Source organism: Amblyomma maculatum, chromosome 3, assembly GCF_055883805.1.
Source record: "Amblyomma maculatum isolate TAMU_Amacu chromosome 3, ASM5588380v1, whole genome shotgun sequence".
Classification (NCBI taxonomy): Eukaryota; Metazoa; Arthropoda; class Arachnida; order Ixodida; family Ixodidae; genus Amblyomma; species Amblyomma maculatum.
The window spans coordinates 6291263-6317887 of record NC_139346.1 but is presented as its reverse complement, the minus strand read 5'-3'; the positions used below and the strand labels follow the sequence as shown (position 1 = coordinate 6317887).

At 45.3% G+C, this 26625-nt stretch overlaps 1 protein-coding gene across 4 annotated transcripts in view; it reads right to left on the bottom strand.

Annotated features, from left to right (window-relative positions):
* The window catches only part of LOC146194162 (general transcription factor 3C polypeptide 3), a 219124-nt gene that overhangs the window by 168140 nt on the left and 24359 nt on the right, over positions 1 to 26625 (bottom strand). For all 4 annotated transcript variants that reach the window (XM_084597272.1, XM_084597270.1, XM_084597268.1 and 1 more), the window contains exons 3-6: positions 23024 to 23090; positions 18143 to 18211; positions 17750 to 17811; positions 5177 to 5485 (exon numbers count right to left, since the gene is read on the bottom strand). In XM_084597272.1, the coding sequence (XP_084453398.1) occupies positions 5177 to 5485; positions 17750 to 17811; positions 18143 to 18211; positions 23024 to 23090 (507 nt within the window). The remainder of the gene's footprint in view (positions 1 to 5176; positions 5486 to 17749; positions 17812 to 18142; positions 18212 to 23023; positions 23091 to 26625) is intronic.

Sequence of the window (26625 nt, the reverse complement as noted above, 5' to 3'; positions counted from 1 at the left end):
TGAACATGAAAGTGTTGAGCAATTTTATCGTGCACGCGGAGCGCAGAACCTGCAGCGAGATCGCGAAGACATAAGCGGTCAACCGCTAGAATATTACAATGAACCTCAGCTCGCTGATCGCTTTCACGCTGGCCGCTGGTGGCGCGATTATTCCTGCTTTTTTTTCGCGTACTACTCTCACGCAGCGCTTCCGCATATTTTATTGAGTACCCAACTATATTGGTTCTTCTATTGTGGCAGCCATGGGCTGGCATCAAAGTAATATATTGTGCCTCGCCTTGCGGCATGAAAAAGAAAATCTGCATGACTAACATGCTGTGCACCAGCTTAAAATGAAAATGCCCTGCAGAATATATTGCGCCATTTTCCCTGACTTGGCAAACTTTTTGATGGTTTCCCTGACATTTCCCTGATTTTTCCCAGTGCATGAAATTTCCCTGACAATTCCTGGTTCCTAGACACCCTGTGTGGAGCCAATCGTTGAACATGCCTGCAGTTATCCCTTTTCAATAAACCAGATAATAATAACACCAGCAGGAAAGTCTTCTCTTGGAAATGTCTTCCGGTTAAAGATAATGCAGGGGGGAAGCCTTCTATCGTCCATAGTACAGTGAAACCTCGTTATAACAAACAGCTAAAAAATTGGAAAATAGTTCGCTCTATCCATAATTCGTAATATAAAATTTCGTAGAAAATACATGCAAGAGCAGCAAAATTCAGTCAGAGAAGGCACAACAACTCGGAAGGTGCCTACTTGGGTCAAGTCCATTTATCTACGCGCAAAGAACTGCATTATCGCGGCCTACTTTTTTGTGCTGATCGCGTTCCGTATCACGCCCTGTTATACAGCTTGCAAACACTCAATAAGGGCAAACCCACTGCTCTCAATAGCACTGCAGAGGTGGCACAGTAAATTCAATGCAGCAAGCACTTCTTGTGAAGTCGGAATGTTCTCGTCTGCAGGGTCAGCCTGAGCTTAGCCTGTGGGATGTTCAGAAACTTCCATAGCAATTTCGGCGTCCGTCAGTACAAATGTGGTCGCCGCGATGTCGTCGCCGCCTACAAAAGGCCGTTTGACATGATGCGATTCTCGCCGCAGCAGTGTGCAATTTCAGCTGCACAGCGACAGAAGGGCACGCCGCTCCCTCGCAGAGCGGCTGCGACAGACTTCCAGCATGTTGGTCACACACCGCTCCCATCGCAGCGATCGTTGCGAACGAGACGGCCGCCAGCCTATGGAATTCAGCCTGACGTGACTGTTGTACGTAGTTGCATACAAAACGAAAAAGTTAAAAATGTCTATTTTGCATAAAGTGTTTTATATTTTGATAAGCATAAATTAAATACTACATTGATTCTTACGCGTGTTCTACCTTTATTGTTGGTAAAATATGATGGTGCCGCCGCTCGTGCCGCATCGACAGAAATCGCTGGTGCCGCAAGCATGTGAAAGGGCTGTTGCGATTTGCGCCGCAACGACACTGCGACTGGACTGAAATTTTTCGTGCGCGTCGCATCATGTGAAACAGCCTAAAGTCCTCTACAATCATTGTTGCGGGCATGTCACCCACAAAACGCGAAAAATCATTCCAGGCTCATCTAGCTCGCGGAGCTCTGCTTCTGCTTCGTCGGAATCGTCCCCATCGTCACTTGATGCACGGGCCTCTGCTGGAACAAAGCCTGCATGCCGAAAGCAGTTGGCAATCGTTTCTGTTTCGCCTTTCACGCTGTCCCATGCCACTTTAATGCTCCCAGAAAGTCAATCTTCAAGTCCTGCTTCATAAGAAGCTTCACGAGAAGAGTGTCAATCAGTCTCCTCTTGTAAACTGCCTTGAAGGCCCCGATTTTATCTTGAGCTTGGTCTTTAACGTCAGTGCTGCTCTTTTTCGCACGTTCACCGCCATCACAGCACTACGCACACTTGCACACCACACTCGCCATGACGACCGACGCAGCCACCGCCGAACGCTACGACGGCCACGTCGCGACGCCGCTGCTAAGACTAAAACCAAAAAACGTGAAAGAGGCAAAAACCAAAAAGGCAAAAGCAACATACGATCGCGCCGCTGCTGAAGCAGCGCTGTCAGCGATTGTGAAATGCGATTTTTTATGGCCTCCAAGATCACCTCTGCACGCACAAACAGGGTGATCTCGGAGGCCATAGATTTCTTTGGCTCTCAACTCCCAATGCCGTCGTGGCATCTGTGTCAGCGCCTGCGAGGTAGTCCTGAACGTTTGCTGCGCCGGCACAACACACATGTAGTGCAACGAAGCCTGCCTCCTGCTATTAAAGTGAGGTAGTGCTTGGCGTCGCGAAGTTCGTAATATCCGTTTTATGCCGAACCGCATTCGCTATGGGAAGTTAAAAATACACGTGTTTGACAAAAATATTTTGGAAAAGTTCGATATATTCAATAATTCGTTATATGCGTGTTCGTTATATCGAGGTTTGACTGTACAAGCTAACATTACAATCACCCGTTGCTTCCCATTACTCGTCGTCTGAACTTTCCCGTCCTTAGAGCCAACGTTTTGGGCAGTGTAGGTGACCGGCATGTCAAAATGCACCGGTGTATAATCAGCGTTGCCTATCTGTCCCTAGCTGTAGCCGTGTTGGCTTCGCAGCTCAATGACGTAATGCTGAAATAAAACTAACTTCTCTTCAAAGTCTTCCGGAAGCCTTTGACCCACTGAAGTCCGGCAGCGGAGCGAGAATCAATCGTGGTCCATAAAACGCTTCACCCAGCCTCTGCTCGCTTTGAAAATTGTGACTAATCTTATACTCACGGGCCAATTCCCTGGCTTTCATTTGTATCCCCTCGACAGTTGCTTTGTTTGCTTTATTTTATTTATTTAGTGCTCCTCATGTTCTGCATTTAGTGATCTTTGTTGTTCATCCGTCTTTTAGTTTTTAGTGTGCTTCATCTCATGAGTTGAGCTGTGTTAGCTTTACCATTACCCATTTTCTGTCCCCTTAGCGCATTTGTTTCTTCTTTTTTTATACAATCGTGCTTGATTTGTGTGTTCGTATAATTTTAGCTGCAGTCGACGACTGATTTTTCGGACACCCAATTTTTCAGACATGCTTGATTATTCGGACTTTTTCCCGGCCCCAGGACATACCTTATAAAGTCAATGTATTACGCTGCTCAAAATTTCGGACACTCTAAGGAGGGCTATTCGATTTTTCGGACATTCCTAGCGTCACACGGGCCAACTGCCACACATTTTGAGCGGTGTTGCCGCCATCTTGATTGTTTACTTTTTCCTTCGATAGCCTCGAAACCAGTGCCGGCCTTGCGTGCCGCTCCTCAGCTAAACTGACGCTGGATCGAGGCTATGCTATTTGCCTAGCAGCTTCCGCTTCCGGAACAAAGTCGCTGCTCACTGCCGGAGTGCTTTTTTTTTTACTTTTAACTTGATCGCTTCGACTGCCTGTTTTTCTGTGTGTTTGCCGTGCATTTCAAGTGCGTTGCCGAGCATAGCGAATAGGCCTAGCCGTGGTCGTACTGATGCGAGAACGTTCTGTCGCTACTGTGGCTCACATTTAATTGAATCTCAAGAAGCTGTTTCCGAATTTTATAAGGAGTTACATTTTTTTTTTTTTTGTGCGTGCAACGCGGCAGCGAGAAGGCACTCAACTGAGTTGGTGTTGTGATCAAGTGGTTGATGGTGTGCTTCAACAGTGGGAAAACCTATTCTGTCGATTTGCTTGGAGCACTCAGTATGCTCGCCGATGTGTGGAAGTCGGTGGCACTCATAACGCTGCACAATTGCTTCTGCCACGCGGGATTTGTGCTGAATGACGATTCGGCTGCCTTGGACGAGGAGAGCATCGTCAAGCAGTTGTCAGGCAGTGAGCAATTCATTCACGACCTTCGCACTGCAGGTGTCGAAATGCCATCGACCGTCTCGTTTGCAGAGTTCACAGGCGTGGACCACGAGTTGGAACTGTGCGCTGGGCTCACAGATGCAGAAATTATTCGCCAAGTGCTTGCGGAGTCTGACAGCGACGACGACGATGACTCACCTGCCGCAGCGCAGCCAGTCGCAACCCTGTCGTCGGCTTAAGGCAGTTTCACATCATGTGATTGTCGCTGCAGCAGAGTGCGATTTCAGCCTCACAGCGATAGAAAGGCTCGCCGCTCCCGTCGGAGAGCGGCTGCGGCACACTTCCAACGAATTGGTCACACGCTGCACTGTCGCAGCGATCGTTGCGAGCGAGGCAGCCGCCAGCCAATGGATGTGACTGATGTGACTGTTGTACGTAGTTGCGTACAAAACGAAAAAGTTAAGAATGTCTATTTTGCATAAAGTGCTTTATATTCTGATAAAAGGACATAAATTAGATACAATATTTAATCTTACGCATGTTCTACCTTTACTGTTGGTAAAATATGATGGTCTCGCCGCTTGTGCCGCACCGACAGAAATTGCTGGCGCCGAAAAAATGTGAAAAGGGCCATTGCGATTGGCGCCACAACAACACTGCGACTGAACCAAATATATTCGCACGTATACCATCATGTCAAACAGCCTTTACAACGTCAAATATCGCCACTAGTAGACACTTTTGTGGGTATATAAGCAGAGTACCGGTGACTTAAGAATAGGGTTGAAGTTCAGCGCCTGTGTCTTTTATTCTCTGTCCGCGTAGTTAAGCGCTGTCAACCATAATCTAAAGTTTAGTTTTCAATTTAGTTGGTGCATTTTTAAACATGCACATAGTAAATACACCGAGTATTAGTGTGCTAGCAATGACTTGCATGCCAATTTCGGAGCCTGCCGTGTTGCATACACTATGTGGTATGTCAACTGAAGTTTCATTTTCTTTGAGGTGCCATTTTTGAGTGCATCCTCCAGGTGTGGCAGTGTCTAAGTATGAATTGAGAATGCTCAGTCGTGCCTTGTGTGTGGTTGGTTTTATCGACACCCCAAGCAGCAGCATGCTGCATCTACTGTAAAATTCACTTATGATGATGATAAAATAGAAGGCTGGAATATCGGTGTCCACACGCCTTTTCGTTTTCCTCATTCGCATTTTTTCTAGAGTCTAGGTATTTTCTTGCACCAGTGATACTACGAAACTTAAACCTTGTTTTTTTTTTCTTTTTTCAAAGATAGTGGCCAATAAGAAGGGGAACATTTAGTATATTTGAGATATGTATGAGTGTACCTGGACGTAGCAGGCGATGGCCTGCCGGACGTCTCCCTGCTCGAGGGAGAGCTCGCCCAGACGGCTCCACTCGTCGGCATCCTGGGGGCTGAGGAAGGCCCCGATGAGGGCAAACTGGAGCGAGCGCTGGGGCTCCCCGAGGGCCTCGTAGATCATTCCCAGCGTCTGGAAGGGCTCTGGGCAGTGCGGGGCGAGCCGCACCACCTCCATGCACATCTTGATCGCATCGTCATGGGCGCCCCGCGCAAAGCACAGGTTCGCCTGCCCCACCAGCCCCTGCAGGTCCCGTGCCAGACGACTGCCGCCACCCTGTACAAGGACGTCAGGTGAGACATTTCCACTTCTCAGTTCACCTACACTGCTCATTTGCATTGTTCCACATCCCAAAAAGTGCTGTTACGTATAGCATAATGTATAAGCTGGCCACATGTGCTGCAGCCACCTTCCATAAAACACAATCGCATGCGGTTTATTAGTATTTTTGCACCTTCGGCTATTGACCACAGTGCCTGTGAGCATGTGCCAGAATCTGCAAAACATGGTGTTGACCAATGACGTGCACCAAGGGCCCCATTCTCGAAATTCGCCTTCACCTGGCGGCACCATATTGTCTTTCTGATTGTATGGAAAAACAGAGCGACAGACGAACACCACAGCAAAGGAACACAAGACGAGCACTGACTCACAGCTGAAAGTTTATTAGAGGGAACACAATATATGGGGAAAAAAAAAGAAAGGACAAGCACAAACACGTGTTGCTACGTGGGATGCAGGCACGCAATCTTACTTTCATGTAGATAAATGGATGGCTTACTAAAACACAACCTAGTTTTTTTCCTCATGTGGTAGGCCTCCACTATCTCACGTGTTAAGCGGGTCGGGTGTTTATAAAGGATATCAGAATAGTGAAGTGAAGGATAACAAGATTCAGTCACAGACGTGGTCAACGAGATTAGTAATTTGTTTTCACTGCACTATTCTGAAATCCTTTATAAACACCCAACCCGCTTAACACGTGAGATAATGGAGGCCTACCACATGAGGAAAAAAACTAGGTTGTGTGTTAGTAAGCCATCCATTTATCTACATGAAAGTGAGATTGCGTGCCTGCATCCCACGTAGCAACACGTGTTTGTGCTTGTCCTTTCTTTTTTTTTTCCCCATATAATGTGTTCCCTCTTTAATAAACTTTCAGTTGTGAGTCAGCGCTCATCTTCTGTTTCTTTGCTGTGGTGTGTTCATCTGTCGCGCTGTTTTTCCATCCAATATGTTCCACCAACTCGCCCGTTTGGCTATGGTGTTTCTGATTGGATCTGAAGAGAATCACAAGCTTCAAACTTGTGGTGCAAAATCGTCAGGTGAGGCAAGCACTTTTTGCAGTTACGTCAAAATGATGTTGCCGTGAAAATTGATTTTAACCGCAGCTATCCTTGTTGCCTGGATGACAAATACGAATGATTTTGGAGTAGAAACAAAGTTACTGATGGTGGTTTGGAGAACACTTATGCTCGAATAACCAATGTGATGAAAATAATTGCATACTGGGAAGGAGAGGATGATCAAATTTGAATGGCTGGAATTATGTCACATGAGACACGTGATACGCAAGAACGTGTAGACTATGCCAAATTGACGCATCATGATTTAATTTATGTGCCGCCATTACCGAAAATGCTGCCGTTTGGCCGCCATAATTTCGCCGAGCGGCGAGGTACCCGAATTATGCTGAGATGATGGCGACAGGCAAGCTGATTTATGCAGCCGTTAGCCTACTGTAGTTTCTTAGCTTATTATTTCAAGTAAAAAGATAACTTTATAAACACCTTGTGTGGCTTTTTAAATGCAATAAAAAGGCAAAATATGAATGCGTATGAAATAAAGAACGCTTGAGACCATCTCTAATGGGGGCGGAAGCGTGCGGCCGCGTGACGGCGCCAACTGCTTTCTTATTTTAAACTCTTTCGTCCTGTGGTAAGAAATCATTGGTCTGCGCGGTTATGATAGCCCGGCAATGGCCATGGAGGAAGGCGCATTTGTGAGTGGTCTTCGTGCCATTCGTCGTCTGCAAGTGGTGATTGAGCATTTGCTGCACAGCACAGCAATGCTGTCAAATTGTCTTGAAAGATAGCTCGTCAGTACAGTCATCTGACTGGGAGTGTAGTGTGGCGGCTTTGCAAGCTCCGAGGCGACAATCGCCCTGCACTAGGAGTGAACGCCACTGATGTAGGATGGCACGAAATGTATTCCTGCGGCCGAGCAACGAGCTCCCGGAAGGTGTCTGGCTTCTCGATTGGTGTCGACCAGCAAGCAGTCAGTCTGCTGGAAATGGTCTAGCATCACTGAGGTAAGTGCAATACAGCGTCATTCGCATTCGAATTTTACGCTGCCGGGAAATGACTGAAGGTTAAAGGAATACTCACAGGACGCATGCGGCGAATCCGATATTTTTAATCAGCACTTTGCGTTGCTTTTAGCTGCATATTTCTACGGCGCATTATAATTTTCTTCAACTTCTCTACACTGCACGAACTTACAAAAAATGCTGAGTGTGCTCGTAGTTGTCAAGATGTCTTGGTTTGTGGTTTCGACGACCGAGAAAGGAAAAACAATTAAGTGAAATTGCCTGATATAAGTCGCTCCTTTAACTGCAAAAAAAAAAATTTAACCGTCACTCCACAATGTCCGCCACCAAGCCGTCTGTATCTGTTACGGAAATTGTTCACTTAGGTGATAGGTTTTGCACAGACCATTTCTTGAATTCATAGTTTACACTCTACCGCAGGTTAGCTTGCAGCTTTGATTATTTTTAATGTTCCTGTGCCATACGTGCTTGAAATTTCATTTACACATAATTTAGGCACTAAATGTTTGCAGGTGATCGTGTGAACCTTGAGAAGCCGTTGCAGCACTTCCGATCTGAGTCATCATGTGGTGAGAAGTCCTGGGGCCATATTCAACATCATTAACCTCTCTGCTAGGCTTGTATAATCTGGGAGGCCGCACCTTGTCCCTGGACGGCCACATCAGATGTGAAGTGTTATGCAGTATGGACAGAAGCTCTTTTTTAAGATCGTGACAGTTTGTAGTGTGTGCAGATCACATATATTGACGCCACCTGCAAATGGTAATCGCAGCAGGAACATCAACAAGTGCAAGGAAGAGGACATGCAACATATTTATATTAACTCGGACAGGAACAACTTGATCACCTGCACTTGAGATTTGCACCCACTGTCATGATTTTGATATATGCCACAAGTGATCAATGTGCACATTCTTACTGCTTCATGTTCGGTAGCATACTGCTTAGAAGCCGTCCAAGTCTTAATGGTTACTGTGGTTTTGGGATATGTCCATATTTTTGGTGTACATTTTGTTGATAGCATGTGCAACAACCAAGTTTTTTTAAATTATATTTGAAATACTGCGGACTATGCATGGTCCTAGCAGGAGGGGCACATTCAAACATTTCGCAATACAAGAAATGACAAGCATATGCATAGAGACAAAAAAAAAAAATAGTTCACCTTTGTTTGGTGCTATAATTTTTTTCTACCATCTGTAGACATACTGAGTGTATTCTTCTACAAGTGCTGTGTTCTGCTTGAACTCAGTGTGTATTTTATTAGGTCAATGAAACACAGGAAGGTACAAAAACGTTCTTCTACCTCCAGAAGGGTCCTTCTGAGTAGGACGTGCATGCACCAATACTTCACAATTTACTTGGGTGTTTGCAGCAAGCAGGCAGTGCACTTCAGTGAGAATATTTGACATACACACACCCTGGTGGATGTGTCTGCGGTCGTTTACCATAGCAGAGTCCATTACACCTATCTTGTGTGCAACTATGGTAAAAACGTGAGGTGCCCATTGTGTTTTTCCACAAACTGCAGAGTGAAACGAGCTGTGCTTCTTCATATTTTGTTGCCTTTGTACTTGTTCTCTGTTGCTTCTTTATGTTACATGTAGTTAAACAGCAACCAGCTAGTTTTCCCAAGGAAAATTTGTGCACCTGTTCTTTTTATTATTATTATTATTATAGTTATTACGCAAGCTATTTGGTGTTCAATGTCTTTCGTTGTTGTATGCACAAAAAATGAGACCTCCGCCAACTTGTCGACCCATTTTGGCAATGTTAGATTCCGCTTTTGTGAAATTTGCCATTTTCACTTTGCTTCACTGCAATTACTGATGCTCTGATTTTAAGCAAGATTCCGACAACCTGTTTAACCTCTGCACCATTTGTGTGCCTTGGCTATCAAAGAACATGTTTATATTCTTCAGTTTTTTTACAAAGGCAACTATATTGATTTTTCTGTTTTGTTACTAGGTGATATTGATATACAGTCTTTGTCAAAAGTATACGGCCCAAGGAGTTCGCTTCTAAGCCCTGTAATGCGGCTCCTGGCAGCAATACTGGAATATGAATGCATGCTAGAGGAGAATGAGGACAAGATTTGTCATCTATGAGATTTCGAATGCTAGAGTTGCGTTACAAGCCCTGTTACGGTGCTGAAAAGAATAACTCTTGGGCTGTATACTTTTGACAAAGACTGTACATATGCACACACTAGCAAAAGTTCTTGAAGGCGGCTCTGCATGTTACACTACGTAACCCATAGCCACAATAATGATGTACAAGCGCAGGAATGAAATAAAAATTTTTTGTATAAGGTCCTTCATAAATTTTGGACTGCAGCTCTAGAAAATGCTTTGCTCCTTTTGTGCATTGCAACATATCTTGTTCCATAAAATATCTCCCTCCTTGATAGCGTCGTGTGCAGGCCTTCCATACCCCTATTATGTGGCTGCTATCTGGGCCAGTTGCTTCTTGGCACATTGCTGCTGCTGCCCTCCGGCACTCACATTATTGTTAAATGAGGTTTGGTAAAGCTTACTTATTCATGCTCGAAGCCGCTGGAACATGGCTTCATCACTCGAGATGTTTATCGAATGATTGCAGCTGTGTATAACTGTTTCTTCATTATTTTGTTTTCTGTTAGTCGCTTTTGTAGCCTTATCTTGATTGTTCTTTGTCAGCTTTAAATTGAGAATTTTAAGGAAGGGACGTAAATTTTATGCCAATCACTTTAATTTCATTTATGAAGAAACACTTTCAAGGACACTTGTGTTTTATCATCACTTTTCAACATTTTGTAGCATTGTGCTAGTACTGTGTTGTATAACTATTTGCTCTCATTAGTGACAGCTGCACTAGTTTCACTTACACCTATCCTATAGTCACATTTGTTTTCTACCTTATCTAGTATGCCTATGCTTTCCTAATTATATCAGCTTCAGTAATCCTGTCTAGTCTGGATTTAACCCTCAGAATGTGTCTGCTATGTGTACAGCCTAAATTGAACACCACAATATATTCTTAAGATTGCATACAAAAGATAACTTCCCGAAGGTACAATCCTATTGAACACAGTCGACGTCATACTATCCATAAGTGAGGCATTCTTTTTCATGATATATTGAACAATTTGTGAACAAAGCGATTTCATTTTATCTTGACCACATTCATCTGTTGTTTCTGTGGTACAGCCTCTGCCACAGCTGAATCTATAACTTGGCTGTTGGCACCGTGGTCACATGTCTTGTGAGCCAGCAGAGCCTAATGTAGCGTAGATGTTCAGCTCTTGGATTCTTGCTTTTTTTGATGCAGCAACGTTAAAGCCTCTCTTCTGCAGAAAATTCGACATTGTGAGCGAAAAAACTTGGTGGCATGTTTCTGGCAGGTGACATGGCCGAGTACTCAATGTGACGTCTCTGGCTTCACCTTTGAGATGAATGTGTGAGGTGATAACCTTGCAGGATCTTTGGGTGATAAGTAAGACAGGCTACCCTTAGGCCATGAAAACGCATCCGTACGGCTTGGTTAGAGTGGGCTTTATAGGTATCTAGACAAGTGGTCTTCCACATAATTGGGTAGCTTACAAGTGTATGCTACTGAATATCCAGATAGAACATGAGGAAGAAGATGGTTTACACGGTATGAAGGAGCACTGAACAAGGGTACAGGGGGTACGCCTCAGTCCGCAGGTCGAGCCAATGTTTCGACAAGTGGACTTGTCGAAACATTGGCTCGACCTGTGAACTGAGGCGTACGTACCCCTTTTACCCTTGTTCAGTGCTCTTTCATACCGTGCTACTGAATATGTATCATATTGTTATGCGGTGTACCATGCTGCTCCGTCGATGAACGAGACCGCGAGAAAACAGCATTTATCACTCCTGACGGCCTCTACCAATTTAAAGTCATGCCTTTTGGCCTATGTAATGCCCCTGCAACTTTCGAACGGATGATGGACTCGTTGCTGCGCGGCTACAAGTGGACCACTTGTCTTTGTTACTTAGACGATGTCATTTTTTTCTCGTCCACTTTTGACAGCCACCTCTGTCGCCTCGAGCTATTCCGCTGCGCCGGCCTTCAACTCAACTCCAAGAAAAGCAGTTTCGGCCATCGGGAAATCAAAGTTCTTGGCCACTTAGGGAATGCTGCTGGTGTCCAGCCTGACCCCGATAAGATTCGTGCCGTTCATATTTTTTCCACACCATGTTCATCTAGTGATGTTCGAAGTTTTCTTGGCTTGTGTTCTTATTTCCGTCGTTTTGCCCAGAACTTCGCAGCCCTTGCTCGCCCTCTCACCATCCTACTGAAAAAAGATGCCCCTTTCTCTTGGGGCCCTGAACAAGCTGCAGCTTTCTCCGAACTTATCGCTGCTCTCACCAATCCACCTGTCTTGGCCCATTTCAACCCTTCGGCCCCTACCGAACTCCGCACTGACGCCAGTGGTCACGGTATTGGAGCTATCCTCACTCAGCGACACCACGGTTGCACCAGAGTGATTGCGTATGCCAACCGCCTACTATCTAGGGCAGAACAAAATTACTCTATCACAGAAAGGGAGTACCTAGCTCTTGATTGGGCTATTGCAAAATTCCGCCCTTATTTGTTTGGACGACCCTTTACTGTTATCACAGACCACCATGCCTTGTGCTGGCTATCTTCAATCAAAGACCCTACTGGACGTTTGGGACGCTGGGCATTAAGATTGCAAGAATACACCTTTTCCGTGGTCTATAAGTCTGGTCGGCTGCACCAAGATGCAGACTGCTTGTCCCGCCACCCTGTCGACCCTCCCAGCTCTACGGCCTATGACATTGACTCATGCGTCCTGTCTTTATCGGCCTTTCCCCACATAGCCGATGAACAGCGCTTGGACTCCGCACTCCGGTCTATCATCGACCGTCTGACTACCGGCCAGTCTCATCCTGCCCTCGCCATGTTCGTACTCCAAGGGGACACATTATCAGCCACAATATGCAACCTGATGGCGCTGAGCTCTTGCTCGTCGTTCCGAAACATCTGCGCTCCACCATACTGGAACAATTTCATGATGCTCCCACCACTGGACATCTTGGCGTGTCCCGCACGTATGACAGTGTGCGGCGACATTTTTACTGGCCGGGCCTCTATCGCTCAGTTCAACATTATGTGGCCGCATGTGAGCTGTGCCAGCGTCAGAAAAAACCATCCGCATTGCCTTCAGGACACCTACAGCCAATGTCCATCCCGACTGACCCGTTTTTCCGTGTTGGTGTTGATTTGCTTGGACCCTTCCCGGTCTCTGCGTCGGGCAACAAATGGATCGCCGTAGCGACCGACTATGCTACGCGTCACGCCATTACACGCGCGATCCCAACCAGCTGCGCTACAGACGTCGCTGATTTCCTCCTCTACGACGTGATACTACAACACGGTGCCCCTTGTGAACTACTCACGGATCGTGGTCGCTGCTTCCTCTCCAGAGTGGTTGACGAGCTACTTCATGTGTGCACCGTCCGCCACAAATTTACTACCGCCTATCATCCTCAGACCACACCTGACAGAACGCCTCAACCGTACGCTCACAGATATGTTATCAATGTATGTCTCCGGCAACCACCGGGAATGGGACATTAATCAACCCTTTGTAACGTTTGCCTATAACTCTTCTCGTCATGATACCGCTGGCTACTCTATCTTTTATCTGCTCTTTGGCCGACACCCATTACTCCCCTTTGATACATCGCTACCCACTACTGATGCCGCCACTAGTACTTACGCTCGTGATGCCACCTCCCGCGCTAAAGACGCTCGCCACACTGCTCGCGACAGGCTCTTCATCACGCCGGGTGGGCTTGTGCGAAATACTTCTACCACGCTACACAGGCCCCTACCGTATATTTCACCGAGTCACCGACGTCACATATGAAATCGAACCTTTGAACCCGAAGTCATCTGCATCACAAGCTTCCGACATTCTGCATGTGACACGACTCAATCCGTATTATTCTCACCCTGCTTCGTTTACCCAGAACGCACCGGGACTGTGCTTCTACGGCGGGGGTAATGTTATGTGGTCTACCATGCTGGCATTCAGCAAGTGAAGAAAGAAGTGTCTGGGTGTGTGAACGAAGACGACGCTCAGTGTTAAGTTGTGCAACTAAGCAGTGCCCAGCGATTTCAGAGTGGTGTGACCCATCGGTGCGCGATTTCCACACGTAACAATATAATAAAGACTACGTGTTAGCAGTAGCAAAGTCGATTCACACGAACGAGGATCTGCAGACAGGAGCCATAAAAGCTGTCCTGTCATAGCGGAAAATGCAGAGCTTGCATGTCCCCAGAATTGTTTTTGTAGCATGAAGTTTTCAAGTGCTGTGCTGTTTTGCCTGATCGCCGTCATATTGAGTTACTTGCTGAAATAAGGCTTAAGGCTTGTCTTCCTGAGACAAACATTTGTGCTTTTTGGTGGACTGCATGAAGAGAGTAATCTAGGAGTGGCAGGCATTTATGCAGAAGGTAAAATCATTCTTAGACACTCTGTAACTACCATTGCCCTGTCCATAACACAATCAAGGAATACTTGCTCTGTCCCAGGTGCCATCATCATCATCATCAGCCTGACTATACCCACTGCTGGGCGAAGGCCTCTCCCATATTTCTCCACTTAACCCGGTTCTGTGCTAGCTGCATCCACTTGACCCCTGCGAACTTCTTAACCTCATCCGCCCACCTCACTTCCTGCCGCCCCCTGCTACGCTTTCCTTCCCATGGAATTCAGTTTGTTACCCTCAGCGACCATCGGTTATCCTCTCTTCGAATTACATGTCCTGCCCATTTCCATTTCTTCTTCTTAATTTCCACTAGAATGTCAGTAACTTGAGTTATTTCTCTGACCCACTCTGCACGCTTCGTATCTCTTAATATTACCCCTACCATTTTTCGTTCCATAGCCCTCTGGGTTGTCCTCAACTTAAGTAGAACTCTCTTGGTTAGCCTCCACGTTTCAGCCCCATAGGAGAGTACAGGTAAGATGCAACTGTTATATACCTTCCTCTTGAGCGATACTGGTAAGCTGCTAGTCATAATCTGCGAGTGCTTGCCAAATGCGCTCCATCCCAATCTTATTCTTCTTGTTATTTCCTTTTCATGGTCCAGATCTGCAGTTACTACCTGTCCTAAATAGACATATTCGCCTACTACTTCCAGTACTTCTCTACCTAATGTAAACTGCTGTTCCTTCCCGAGGCTGTTGAACATTACCTTAGTCTTCTGCATATTGATTTTCAAGCCTACCTTTCTACTTTTCCTGTCTAGGTCATCAATCATTATTTGCAGTTCATCCCCCGAGTTGCTCAGCAAATCAGTAGTTATCTGATCCTCTCCAGCTGATTTCCCCCTTTTCATAGTTTCTAGTGCTTTCTTGACCTCGTCCTTCATCACTGGTGGAACATCTGACTGTTTTTCCCTACCGCCAATCTCATTACGGTGCTGACTACTTTGGCTACTGTAGAGTTCTGTATAGAACTCCTCGGCTAGGTGCCAACTATCCTTTAAATGACGTTGAGTTCCATAATCTTTCATACTGGTAATACTGCAGAATGCATAGCATTCCTTGACTGTAGTTGCAGCCTAGTGGTTTGAGCATTTGGGGACCAATCCTCAGTGGTGTTGGGTACTCTTTGGTAAAACAGTGGGTGCTTGCTTTGCTGGTGCTGGGGTTATCTTGGGCCAAACACTTGGAGAATGGGTTTTTGACCCTATCTTGTGTTCCCTTGCTTTGTATAACTAATTTCTCTTTGGTCTCCAAGGCCGTGCCACCTTTCCAATATGGCGATGAGCTGTACAAGTACAACAATACTGTAATTACTTGAATGAGAGACAGCCTTTCATTTTATGCTGTGTATTGTAGAGTGTGGAGTGCTGTAAAGAAATTTTGTATTGTTTTGTATATCGTGATTTTCAGTTTTTCTTATCATCAAGGCTTCATGTCAGGCGCATGTATAAAAAAAACACCAAAAAATACTGAAAGCAAATGGTACACCAATTGCTAGTCAACGAGCTGTTGAAAACTACAAGGAATGTGTTACATGAGTAGAAAGTCTCTTAAAGTGTGTATGTTTTGCCAAAACAAAGGACAGAAGCTATACTGCAGCCTGTTCGAAAAACCATGCATATAAGACGCACTAACTGCAAATCATACGCTCATTTAAACAAGCCATCAAGTTTAGTTTTCCACTGATATACAATCAAAATATGGAAACAGTAAATTTCATGCTTTATTCCCGTATTTATGCCAGTATTCAGGTAAGGTTCATTTGAGCATGTCTTTGAGTCAGGAGTGTAGAGAGTGGATGTAAACAGTTGCACGTTGAACATGAAACATTGCTGGAAGAGCACACAGGGGATGGCAGAGGCAATACAAATCATCCAGTATTATCGCCTGGCATTAATGAACCTTTGCCAGAAAACCCATAACACCACCCATTTGCGTTGCTGTCTCTCCTAAAAATAATGTGCTGCGGGCCACATCAGCCTTACAATTCATGCCTCGTTTTGTCTAATATTGTCTCTGTGCGTGCTTCTGCTTTTCTTGTGTTGCTGTAACTTCTTACTTATGGTGTCCTTAAAGTCACGCTTGTTTTCCCCTTTGGCTCCCTTGCTTCACTCAGAGACAGGTTCGGGCTTTGTGTGGCATGTGCACTGATTAATGTGTGCATGAATGCTACAATACAATGACAACTGCTTTAAGAAAATGGTTTTCGTACTGCATCTAGGTCATTGTAATTAGGCATCATATATCATATTCACTCTTCATGTCTGTTCCTTCACTTCCTGATCGTCAAATAGTATATGTGAAGGCATTTCTCTAGCCGACCTCATCACCCTTCTCTCCTCTGAGGAATCTTGCTGCACTGAAAGAAAGTGCCGGATGCTATTGCAAGTGCAAAACTGGTAAACAGTAGCAAAGGAACTAGGCTGTACCTGACAAATTTTGTTTCACTTGTGACATTGTGGTGTGATGTGTACCTGCATCAGACGAGCAAAATTGCTACTTTTATAAAATGTTTTTATGCAACATGCTCAGATACCAAGGAGCATAATACCGAAAGTTTTTATTTTATTTTAACGAGGTAATTAATACATCTGCCACAACAGAGTGACACACTCTGCATGCAGCGTGCTATGTCTAATTCAGGGTACATTAAATGCCATCAGCGTGAAAGATAACCTGTTGCTGTCAGTGGGCATCTGGCTACACTTCTTTTATTGCATTTTCATTGCTGCCAGAAAATCATATCTCCTTATTTTTTTGACGAATTTCACAGTAACGTTTCCTGTGCGGCTGCTTGCAAACATCCCCACTGCGATGGTTCAATAATGATTATAGGCGCTCGGCTCTCTGACCCGCAGTATGTGCGTAACCCAGCCATGACGATCGCATTTCGATGGAATTAACACGCTAAAGGTGGTCCGATATGTCAGCGCAGGCTAAGATCACTCTAATCCCTGAGCTCTTACTATGCGTGTTTTCATAGTTCAAGTATTTTGTGCTCACACTACGCCGCTCCACCGAGCCGATATCCGCACGCTACATCACTGAAGCCGACACGTAGGTTTTAATCAGCAGACTTGCTAACATATGATGGAAACGGTGGGCTGCCGCAGGCAGTTTCCAATGGCAGTGATACCTTGAGAAGGCCAGCATTGTTGCCGGACAGCTGTGTCTCTTCTCTAGTGGCAACTGCAGCCCGAAAATCTTCCGGGTGCTTCCTTCTCAGTATTCGTAAACAAATTCTTTATACCCACTAGCTGAGAAGTGAATGTGCAAAGCTCGATCCTGATACTCGCCGATTTATCTACGCGACTGGACACTTATACACAGCCACATACACGCATCTCAAGTAAGGCATCGCTCACACTTGACGACCGGCTGTTTGTGGGGTTTGTGTCGAATACCGCCGTTCGCTCAGCCTAGCTGCTGCTGGATGTCCGACAGCATGTGTAACAATAGTACATTACAGCCCATCGCCTACAGTATCTCATCAGCCTGCCGTGCAACGCATATATGCAGCGTAAGCACGGTTCGCACTAACCCTTCAGCTTCTCGGCATCGCAGCGTTGGCATTTTTGTAATCTGTGCCAAGTAGCAGACATGGCCGAAAAGGAGGGTGTTTAAAATGCTGGGACGTTGTGCCGCATGGGTGCTGGAATGGGAAGGCATGGAAAAAGAATACCTTGCCTCTCCGGTGTCGTGGCTTGAAGAAGGCATCGTCCAATTCCAGGTCAACTCCAGGCCCTGCAGAAGGTAAGCATCGCATAGCAGATGGGATGACTCAAGCACGGACTGCACAAGTGTGATCAATTTTCAGACTGACCGAGAAAAGACAGCGATTGCATCTCTTGTTGTGTCTGACATGTTGTATTTTAGTTTTGTTCACCAACTAGCACTATCACAAGTTGCCACATTAGGTCAAGCATCGGATGAGAACTATGCCAAGGCTGGTGCCAGCAAAAGCACCGCCACAGTCTATACAAACTGCGCATGGGGTGCATCAACCATGGAGATGCCCATCGAGGAAAAGATACTCTTGCACACAGGCTCCTCAAGTGTGAGAAAGAGCACTCACCTTGATCATGGCCTTTTGGCCCCAGGGAGGAGTCCATCCTATCTGTGAACTCGGCAAAGCTGATCTCCCCTGCAACAATGGTCCAAAGCAGGGGTTCTCAGGGGTTCCCAGCTTCCTCCTCCTGTGTGCCTGTCATCTTAGGGCATTAGCTCCTAGCTTATTTCTCAGCTTTGCGTCAACCGCTTTTTTTGTTTCACGGAGGCCTGCCCAGCATCTATGGCTCACATGGCAGTCCCTCAGTGTTCCACTTGTTCAAACAAATGCCTTCACTGAATCATGTATATTTTTCCATTATATCATAAATCATTTGATCCCCTGCGACAGACGTCTTCGGAATGCATGGTTTGGGAGCGGAAATGTCACTGGTGTGGGTTTCATCTCAATAAGTAATTTTATCCTCTGGAACGTCATCTAATACCACTTGAGACATTCTATGTGGCCTTTGGATGGGAGCGTCCCCTTTGAAAAGGTGTTTTAGAACAAAATACAAAGAAGCACAGACACGAGCACTGACTTGCAACTGAGTGTATTTCGTGCAAATACGGAAGGCAAGAAGAAGAAATCACAAAAAATCACAGAATTACAAAACATCACAAATCATTCGTCATTATCTAAAAAGGCTATTTCTTTCCTCAATAGGTGAACAGATGGTTCACTCAGGCAATTTTTCCCCCAGTCATGGATAACGAAGGCTTCGTAAAGCTCCTGTTTTAGCTGGCTATTATACGTGCACAGCACTTTGCATTTCCCAAACTGAGGAATGCACCCGCATGTAGACACGTGTTTTGCAAGAGTTATAGCTTTGCTAGTACTCACGTCATTCGCGTGCTCTCTTAATCTGTCGTTTACGCATCGCCCGGTCTGGCCGACGTATGTGGCACCGCAAGACAGAGGGATTTCATAAATCACCTAGCTTTTATACTGAACAAACTGCGTCACATGCTTAGTAGTGCATTCAACTTGTTTTTGATTTTCACAAATCACTTTTTTGCACAAGGCGCATAGTTTGTCGGGGCCTGAAAACAGAAGGTGTACACCGCCACGATCTTCTTTAACCGACGGTGAACACCATGAACGTAGGGGATCAAAGCTGTCTTCATCGAACTTCCTTCAAGAGCTTTGGAGGGAACTGGCCTTTCATTCCAAAGCTGGAGGCATATGCTGTTAATGACATCCATAGGGTAGCCAGCAGCGCTAAGCCTTTGAGCTTTCTAAAATGCGGTGGTGGCACTACCTGTCGAGAGCATTCCTGAAAGCACGTTCCACCATTTTGGAGTGCGCTGATGAACAGGGCAAAAACCCTTTCCATGAACAAGGCGCATAATTCCAGCACTGGTGCGACTTTTCAAAGAAGAGCCTTGTGTCAGGGAACTTAAGTTCTTGGTAACCGCAAACTCTTCTAAAAAGTCCGAAGAAAGATGGTACAGGGTTTCAACGTCCCGCATACACCCAGCGCTTCAAGCCTTGAAAATTATCAAATAGTCGTCAACGTAGAGATAAACTTGGACTTGGCTGCCTTGAAGTGCTGCCTTCAACCTTCTCTCAGCTCTTGCTAACATAAGGTCGCTGAGCAAAGGCGCAATGCAGGATCCTATACACACTCCTCAAACTCGACAAAGGTAGAGCGAAGGTAAAATGACAGCAACTCCAAAAAGCTTTTAATGTTTATGCCGCAGGCATTTTGGAAAGTGCCGGGCTCGGAAACTATTAACCTGAAGGGGCAATCTGTCTTGTATGTCTTAGCAGAAAAGAAAACCGCCAAGCTTAGGCTGTTACTATTCTTAACTGATCCAGCCAGCTTGCACAATTTAAGTGCATTGCATCGCTTCTTTGCTTCGCTCCTGACCTTTTTAACCTTAACATCCTTCAAAACATGAAGATTTCCCGCAATAGCATCTCGAGCTTTTTGGTTGTAGGTGTTAGAGTCCATCACAGCGAAACCACCTTCTTTGTCTGACAAAACTAGCCGGAAATCCGCTGCTCTGAGGCAGGCAATCGCCTTACCAGCGCCGACTTGAGATTTCTTTTGCTTGACCACCTTCAGGATATCAATGCCTTCGCTCATGCATCGGCCGGAGCTTTACGGGGAGCTAAAACGGGAGCTTTACAAAGCCTTCGTTATCCATGACAGGGGAGAAAATTATCTGAGCGAACCATCTCTTCACTTATCGAGGAAAGAAATGGCCTTTTTAGATAATGACAAATGATTTGTCACTAGTGATATCTTGTAATTCTGTGATTTTTTGTGCTTTTTTCTGCTTGCCTTCCGTATTCGCATTCTTGCACGAAATACACTCAGTTGCAAGTCAGCACTCGTGTTTGTGCTTCTTTTCTGCCGTGGTTTCACGCTGTTTTGTTCTAAGTCATGAACCAACTAGCCCAACAGCCGGGGTAGTGCAGTGGTTACGGCACTCAACTACTGTGCCCAAGGATGCGAGATTGAATCCTGGCCTCGGCGGCCGCTTTTCGACGCAGGCGAAAAGCAAGGTGCCCGTGTGCTGTGCGATGTCAGTGCATGTTAAAGAACCCCAGGTGGTCGAAATTTCCGAAGTCCTCCACTACAGTGCCTCTCACAGCCTGAGTCGCTTTGGGACGTTAAACCCCACAAACCAAACCAACCAACTAGCCCAACAATATTCCCTTAGGGTAGTAGTTGCTATCATGCTCGTTTTTTTTCCTTATATCTTAATTATTGTTTTACATTGGTTAACTCCTCATTCCACCCCGCCGAGGTGGCGCAGTGGTTACGGCGCTCGACTACTGTTCCCAAAGACGCGGGATCGAATCCCGGCCTCGGCGGCCGCTTTTCGATGGAGGCGAAAAGCAAGGCGCCCGTGTGTTGTGCGATGTCAGTGCACGTTAAAGAACCCCAGGTGGTCGAAATCTCCGGAGCCCCCCACTACGGCGTCTCTCATAGTCTGAGTTGCTTTGAGACGTTAAACCCCACAAACCAAACCAACCATCATCATTCCATTTACTGAATTTTTATTTCTACATCATTAACATTACGTTACTTTTCTGCTTATAAGCCATCAATCTTCAAATCGTTTTTTGCTAGCTTCCACCGCAGGTTCAGTCCACCGCAGGCCACTGGTTTCTCTAAATTGCAGGGCCTCAGGAAGAATGACTGCGCCTGTATCGACTTCCGGGTGGATACCATCACATTCGTTGTTTCTGAGGAGTTACCACATACTGCACATGCGTCATCTTCACGGTTAAATCATCAGACCTGACTTAACTGCACTAAAACTGAAGCCTAGAGCATCCCCTTCGTCTCCGCAATACCTAACTAGAGTTTGCAATTCTTCCAGACTCTCAGCTAGCAGCACAATATCGTCTACTACATGAAACCGGGGAGGCGCTGCTCTACCGCCTTTCCGCCTAATCTATATGACAGGTTAAAACCTAGGTTACTTTCTAGTATCCTCCGTTCCAGGTTTATCATATAAAGCATGAACAGCAACGGTGATAGAGGACAGCCTTGTCTTAATCCTTTGCATACTTTGACAGATTCCGTACTTCTTATCCCTTCCCATGTAATTTCTACTTTGTTATCCCGGTATATTTCCCGTAGGAACTCTATTATCTCATAACCGATACCTTCTTCTTTTAATATGTTCCACAGGAGTTCCCTGTTTACGTTGTCGTTTATGTCCAAGAAGGCCAAATACAAAGGTCTATTTTCCACTCTAGATATTTCGATATTTCGACAGTTCAAAACACAAGCATCGCCATCTAATATGTGGATTTGGTACTAATATTGTGAATTACAAACACAATCGCATATATGCAGAACATTTATTTATTGTACCAGACATTATACTGTATAAATGTGTACTCTCAATGAGTTAGAGCGTAATGGCCATCAGCCATATTCACAGCTTTGAGGTAGACAGGTCATTGGTGCGACTGTGACACATATTTCACACAGTTTCCTTCAATTAGCAATTTCATTCTTCAGAAAGTGCCGATTCATATGACACCAATTTGAATATTCTGCATAAAATAGGACCCCCCCAAATTCTATCAAAATGGTGATCCTGGGGGTGGTTCCACTTGGATGGCCGATATCTGGAACATACGAGGAATTGATGGTCTGATCATCAGCTCACCTTAGTATGATCACGTGATATCTACTTTATCGTCTCATCTGGAAAAACCCTGGTCCACAAAGTACTCAAGGCCTGTCAATGCTTTGTCAGCTAAAAGGGTTGAATTATTTCAATGCTATTGGGGTTCATGAAACATCCTGTAAATACCACACAGGAAAGCTTCTTCTTGGCTAATCGGATGCTACTCAATAACAAAGTGGAAGATGCCCCTCAAGAGACGATGTCATGAAGTCGCCCAATTAAGAGTGAATAGCTGGGGGTCTGCTGCGAATGGCCAGCATGAAAACAGGGCAAGGACCACACATACAGTGTTTGTGCTTGTTGCACCATCCACACTAGGGTCAATGCCCGTGTCCTGAGAATTAGTGGACACCACCTTTGATCGAGTTGTACCTGACTACAAAAGCTAAATCATACTCTGGGCACACTGTTCTTTATCCACTCACATCAAACCAGCATTAGCATGAGTACAGACAGCGCAAAAAAAGATTGGGACGTGGGAAGAACACAAACGAGCGCTGACGTTCAACTCAGTGAGTTGAATTTGTGTCCTTCCGTCTGTCTGCACTCATGGATTACTAACTCGCCTCTGCTTTGTGGTGTGCCAAAACAGCCTCTCCTTTTATTCTCCATGAAGGCCGACTTGGAATCAGGTCCCCCTTTTTTTTGCCCCACCGATGAAAATGTTCCGCCTTTAGTGCACCACCATGGTGCTGGGGGGGCAGAGAACACAGCAGCAGGTCCTCCATGGAAGCCCCAGTGCACTTACCGTTGATGTACTTATTGGTGAGCACAGAGCACAGGTTGTCACTTTCCACCGCCTCCGCTTCTTCCTCCTGCAGGAAGGCGCACTATGGAGTCAGTCAGCCATGCCTCTCCCCTCCAAATATCCACCTGACGCTTTTATATCTTCTTGGTTACCACTAGAATGTCATTTCTCTGAACCACTCCACTCTGTGCACTTCGTATCTCTTAATGTTACCCCTACTATTTTATGTCCCATGCCCCTCTGCGCTGTCCTCAACTTAAGTAGAACCCCTCTACATTTCAGACCCACAGGTGAGTAAGATACAAGCTGCTAGTCATAATCTGCGAATACTTGCCAATGCGCTCCAGCCTAATCTTATTCTCCTCTAGTTATTTCCCTTTTGCATACCTGCCAACCTAGCCACATGAAAATTCGGGAAGACATACCGTGGTGCCGCCTCTCGGAAGTGCCCGCATGACGAGCTCCTGCTGCAGGATGCTCTCCCAGGCAGTTCAGTTGCGCATTAGCATTACATTCATTTATTTATTTAATCTTAGTCTGGGCCCGTATAAGCTTATATTGAGGAATTAGACCAACTCAATCAGCAAGAAAGTGCTTCACCGAATCAGAGTTATCGAAGTTGGCGACTGCAACGATGATGCGCACCGACTGCAGCATTGCTACTGTTATGAAAAAAAAAAAAAAACTGAAGCTGCCACACAACCAGTCAGATGCCAGCAGTCACTGACAAGTAATAGGATTCCTCTGCAAAAGCAGAGAACTGTCAGGAGCCTGACAGATGCTGAGCGCCTTCACATAGCGCCGGTGGAAGCGGCACCGTTCGCCTGCTCCCTTGAACGTAGTAGAGCAGACAAATTTGACTGTATGACATGGATTAAATTTTTTAGCAAGTGTGAAGACATACTTTCCATGCTGAGAATTCTTGTGCAGTGACAACCATCATTGGCACCCTTGGTTAGAGCGGATATTTGTTTTCCCCGTGCAGTTTATTATTTTTTTTTTTTATGCATACTTCGATCGATCAGCTCAGCATATAAGCAATGCTCTATCTTTTGTTTACAGACTCAGTCATTTGAAACTGCTACAGTACTGGAGACGCTGCCTGAGACAACGCGCCATTCATACCACTGCCTGAGACGGCAGAATCTTCTATAGTTCAGTGAAACTTCCATGTCAGTGCATTTATTTAGAATAATTTGAGACCTTCTCACTTTCCCACGATCCTTCCTTTCTTTGGGAGCACACTGCTCCATGAATAAGTCATCTTTCTCATCCCAACAGCAATATTATCCCTAGCTTCGCAAGTGACAAGCGCAAATTCTGCGAATCCTCGACGTAGTAAGTTGCCACGACCGAATACATTTGCGACATGCTATCTTCATGCACAGCGAATGCGAAAGCACGACGTTTCAGATTTCAACATTAAGCTTTCAGCGTTCGTAGCCATTTCCCAGACAATGGCAGTTGCTTTGGTATGTCCGCATCCGTAGCGCTTCGTACTGTCACATTTTGGGAACATTTTCTGAAATAATGATCCCGCGTGATCACTCACGCTTAGCGGCAGATTGTGTACGACAAGAAATCCCGTGAAGAGGAACTCTGCAGGGATAACAGTGTCTTGTGTTGGAAGAAACTGCACATTGTGCCCTGTGCGTTTGCAGCACGAACCTAGTTCATATGCTTTTGTGAAGTGATGTGTATCTTGATGTCGTTCTTGCCACCGTGCGAAACTCTCATATCACAGGTGTATGTGGTACAGAATCCATACTTGTCACATTCTTGCAAACTATCAAAGGATGGAAACTCAGTCGTGTACTTGTAAGTGCTACTTCTTGGCTTTCAAAAGTGCCATCGATCATTCCAACTCGGGGATGCACAAAGAGAAGTTCGGTGTTCCACACTTCACTCGACGACCTGAGAAAGCCAACTGAAGCATAGCGCAGCTAGCGCACCCATGGTCATATAACGACTGGATTGCTAAATGCATGAGCCAGACTGAGATGAGCCAATCTGGTAAATTCAATATGGCAGCGACCGCCGGTTGCTCGTGTTCATGGTGGTGCCGCTACCTCGATTCAAGGTGCATGCTGGTGACTAACTGCTCCAGCACTGCTTTCTGGCATGGTTACATGACAGGAGAGTGCACAAAACAAGCATTTAAAAAATTTTTTAAAGTACGCGGGACCAATTCGGGAGAGTTGGCAGGTATGCTTTTGTGGTTAGGATGTGTGACCTGTCCTAAGTAGGCATATTCCTCACAGGGTTTACACCAATTCTAAGGTGAGGACTTCCCTTTGAATGGCACTGTGTTTAGTACCTTGGGGAGAAAAACATGCCTTCGAGTTTTATGGGAGAGACTGAAAGAAGCAGGCAGTCAACAATTTTTTTTTTTAATGCCTGCTGTTTGCATGAATCATAACTGTAATAATTTAATGGGTGAAATACAACCTTCAAATTTTGCTTCCACTGCTCTTAACAACTAGGCTACAGTGATGGCTGTTCGATCTTCTACTTTCTAGGGCTGTTTGTAAACGATTAAGGAGCAATGTAGCCGGCCGCCCAGCCAAAGCCGCTAAGCGCAGCCAAGTGTAAAATTCAAGGGCCTCTGTTTTCAAAGGTTTTCAAGACCTTGAATATGGGTTTTAGAGATCAAGGGTTTCCAAGAGTTTCAAGGACCATCGCAAACCCTGGTTTCAGTGCCTTGTTGCCTATCGTAAAGTGCTGTTCCCTTCCAAGACTGTCAAACAATACTTTAGGCTTGTGCATATCAATTCTTAAACCTGCCATTCCGCTTTATCTGTCTAGGTCATTCTTCGCAATCCGTCCTCTTAGCTCCTCAGCAAGGCAGATTAATAAGGTATTTTTGATCATCCCTCTAAGCAAGCATTGAACAGCACCGCAGATCTTTTCTCCTTCCTTGTTACATACTTTATTTAAGGAGGCAGAAGCCGAAAAATGTTGCCCATAAGCTGACAGAGAACTTGCTTCTACGAGTTTCAAAAAAGCTTGCTGCAGGACACCAAAAAACAAAAAGTCCAGCACAAAGTGACAGATTATTTTAAAACGCTTTAATAAAAGCAAGTTTTGTGCCAAGTATGCATGTATCTGCGGTCTTTAGGAGCCTGTTTGGATAGTAAGTTTTTCTTTTCAATGCCTGTTACCACTGAGATTCCACTAGTTAGATCATAAACTTTCAACCTTGAACAGCGAGTTTTTAGTTTCTCTAACAAACTGCGTCCAAAGCCTCTCTTTTGTTTTTGTGCAATGCAGTATTTATCAATACTGAAATAAGAAAAACTGCCGTGCTTATGTAACTTTGAGGGCTGAGATATTTTGTTAAACAATGTTGCACATGGTTTTAGCACCTCTGTGAATACTGCATCTAGCACTGATACCAGTCAAAAATTTTGTAGATTGGATAGCTCCCTACCTTTAAGGTAGGCAGAACCTTCACTACTGTTAGTTTGTCTATATATGACTCACTTGAAAGCAAAAAATTATTGAGATGTATTCCTAGAAGAATCTATCTAACTGGCCGATTTGCCTACAGAAAGACAATCAGTTCTTCTATTTCTATGCCCAGGAATATAAATATGTTAGCC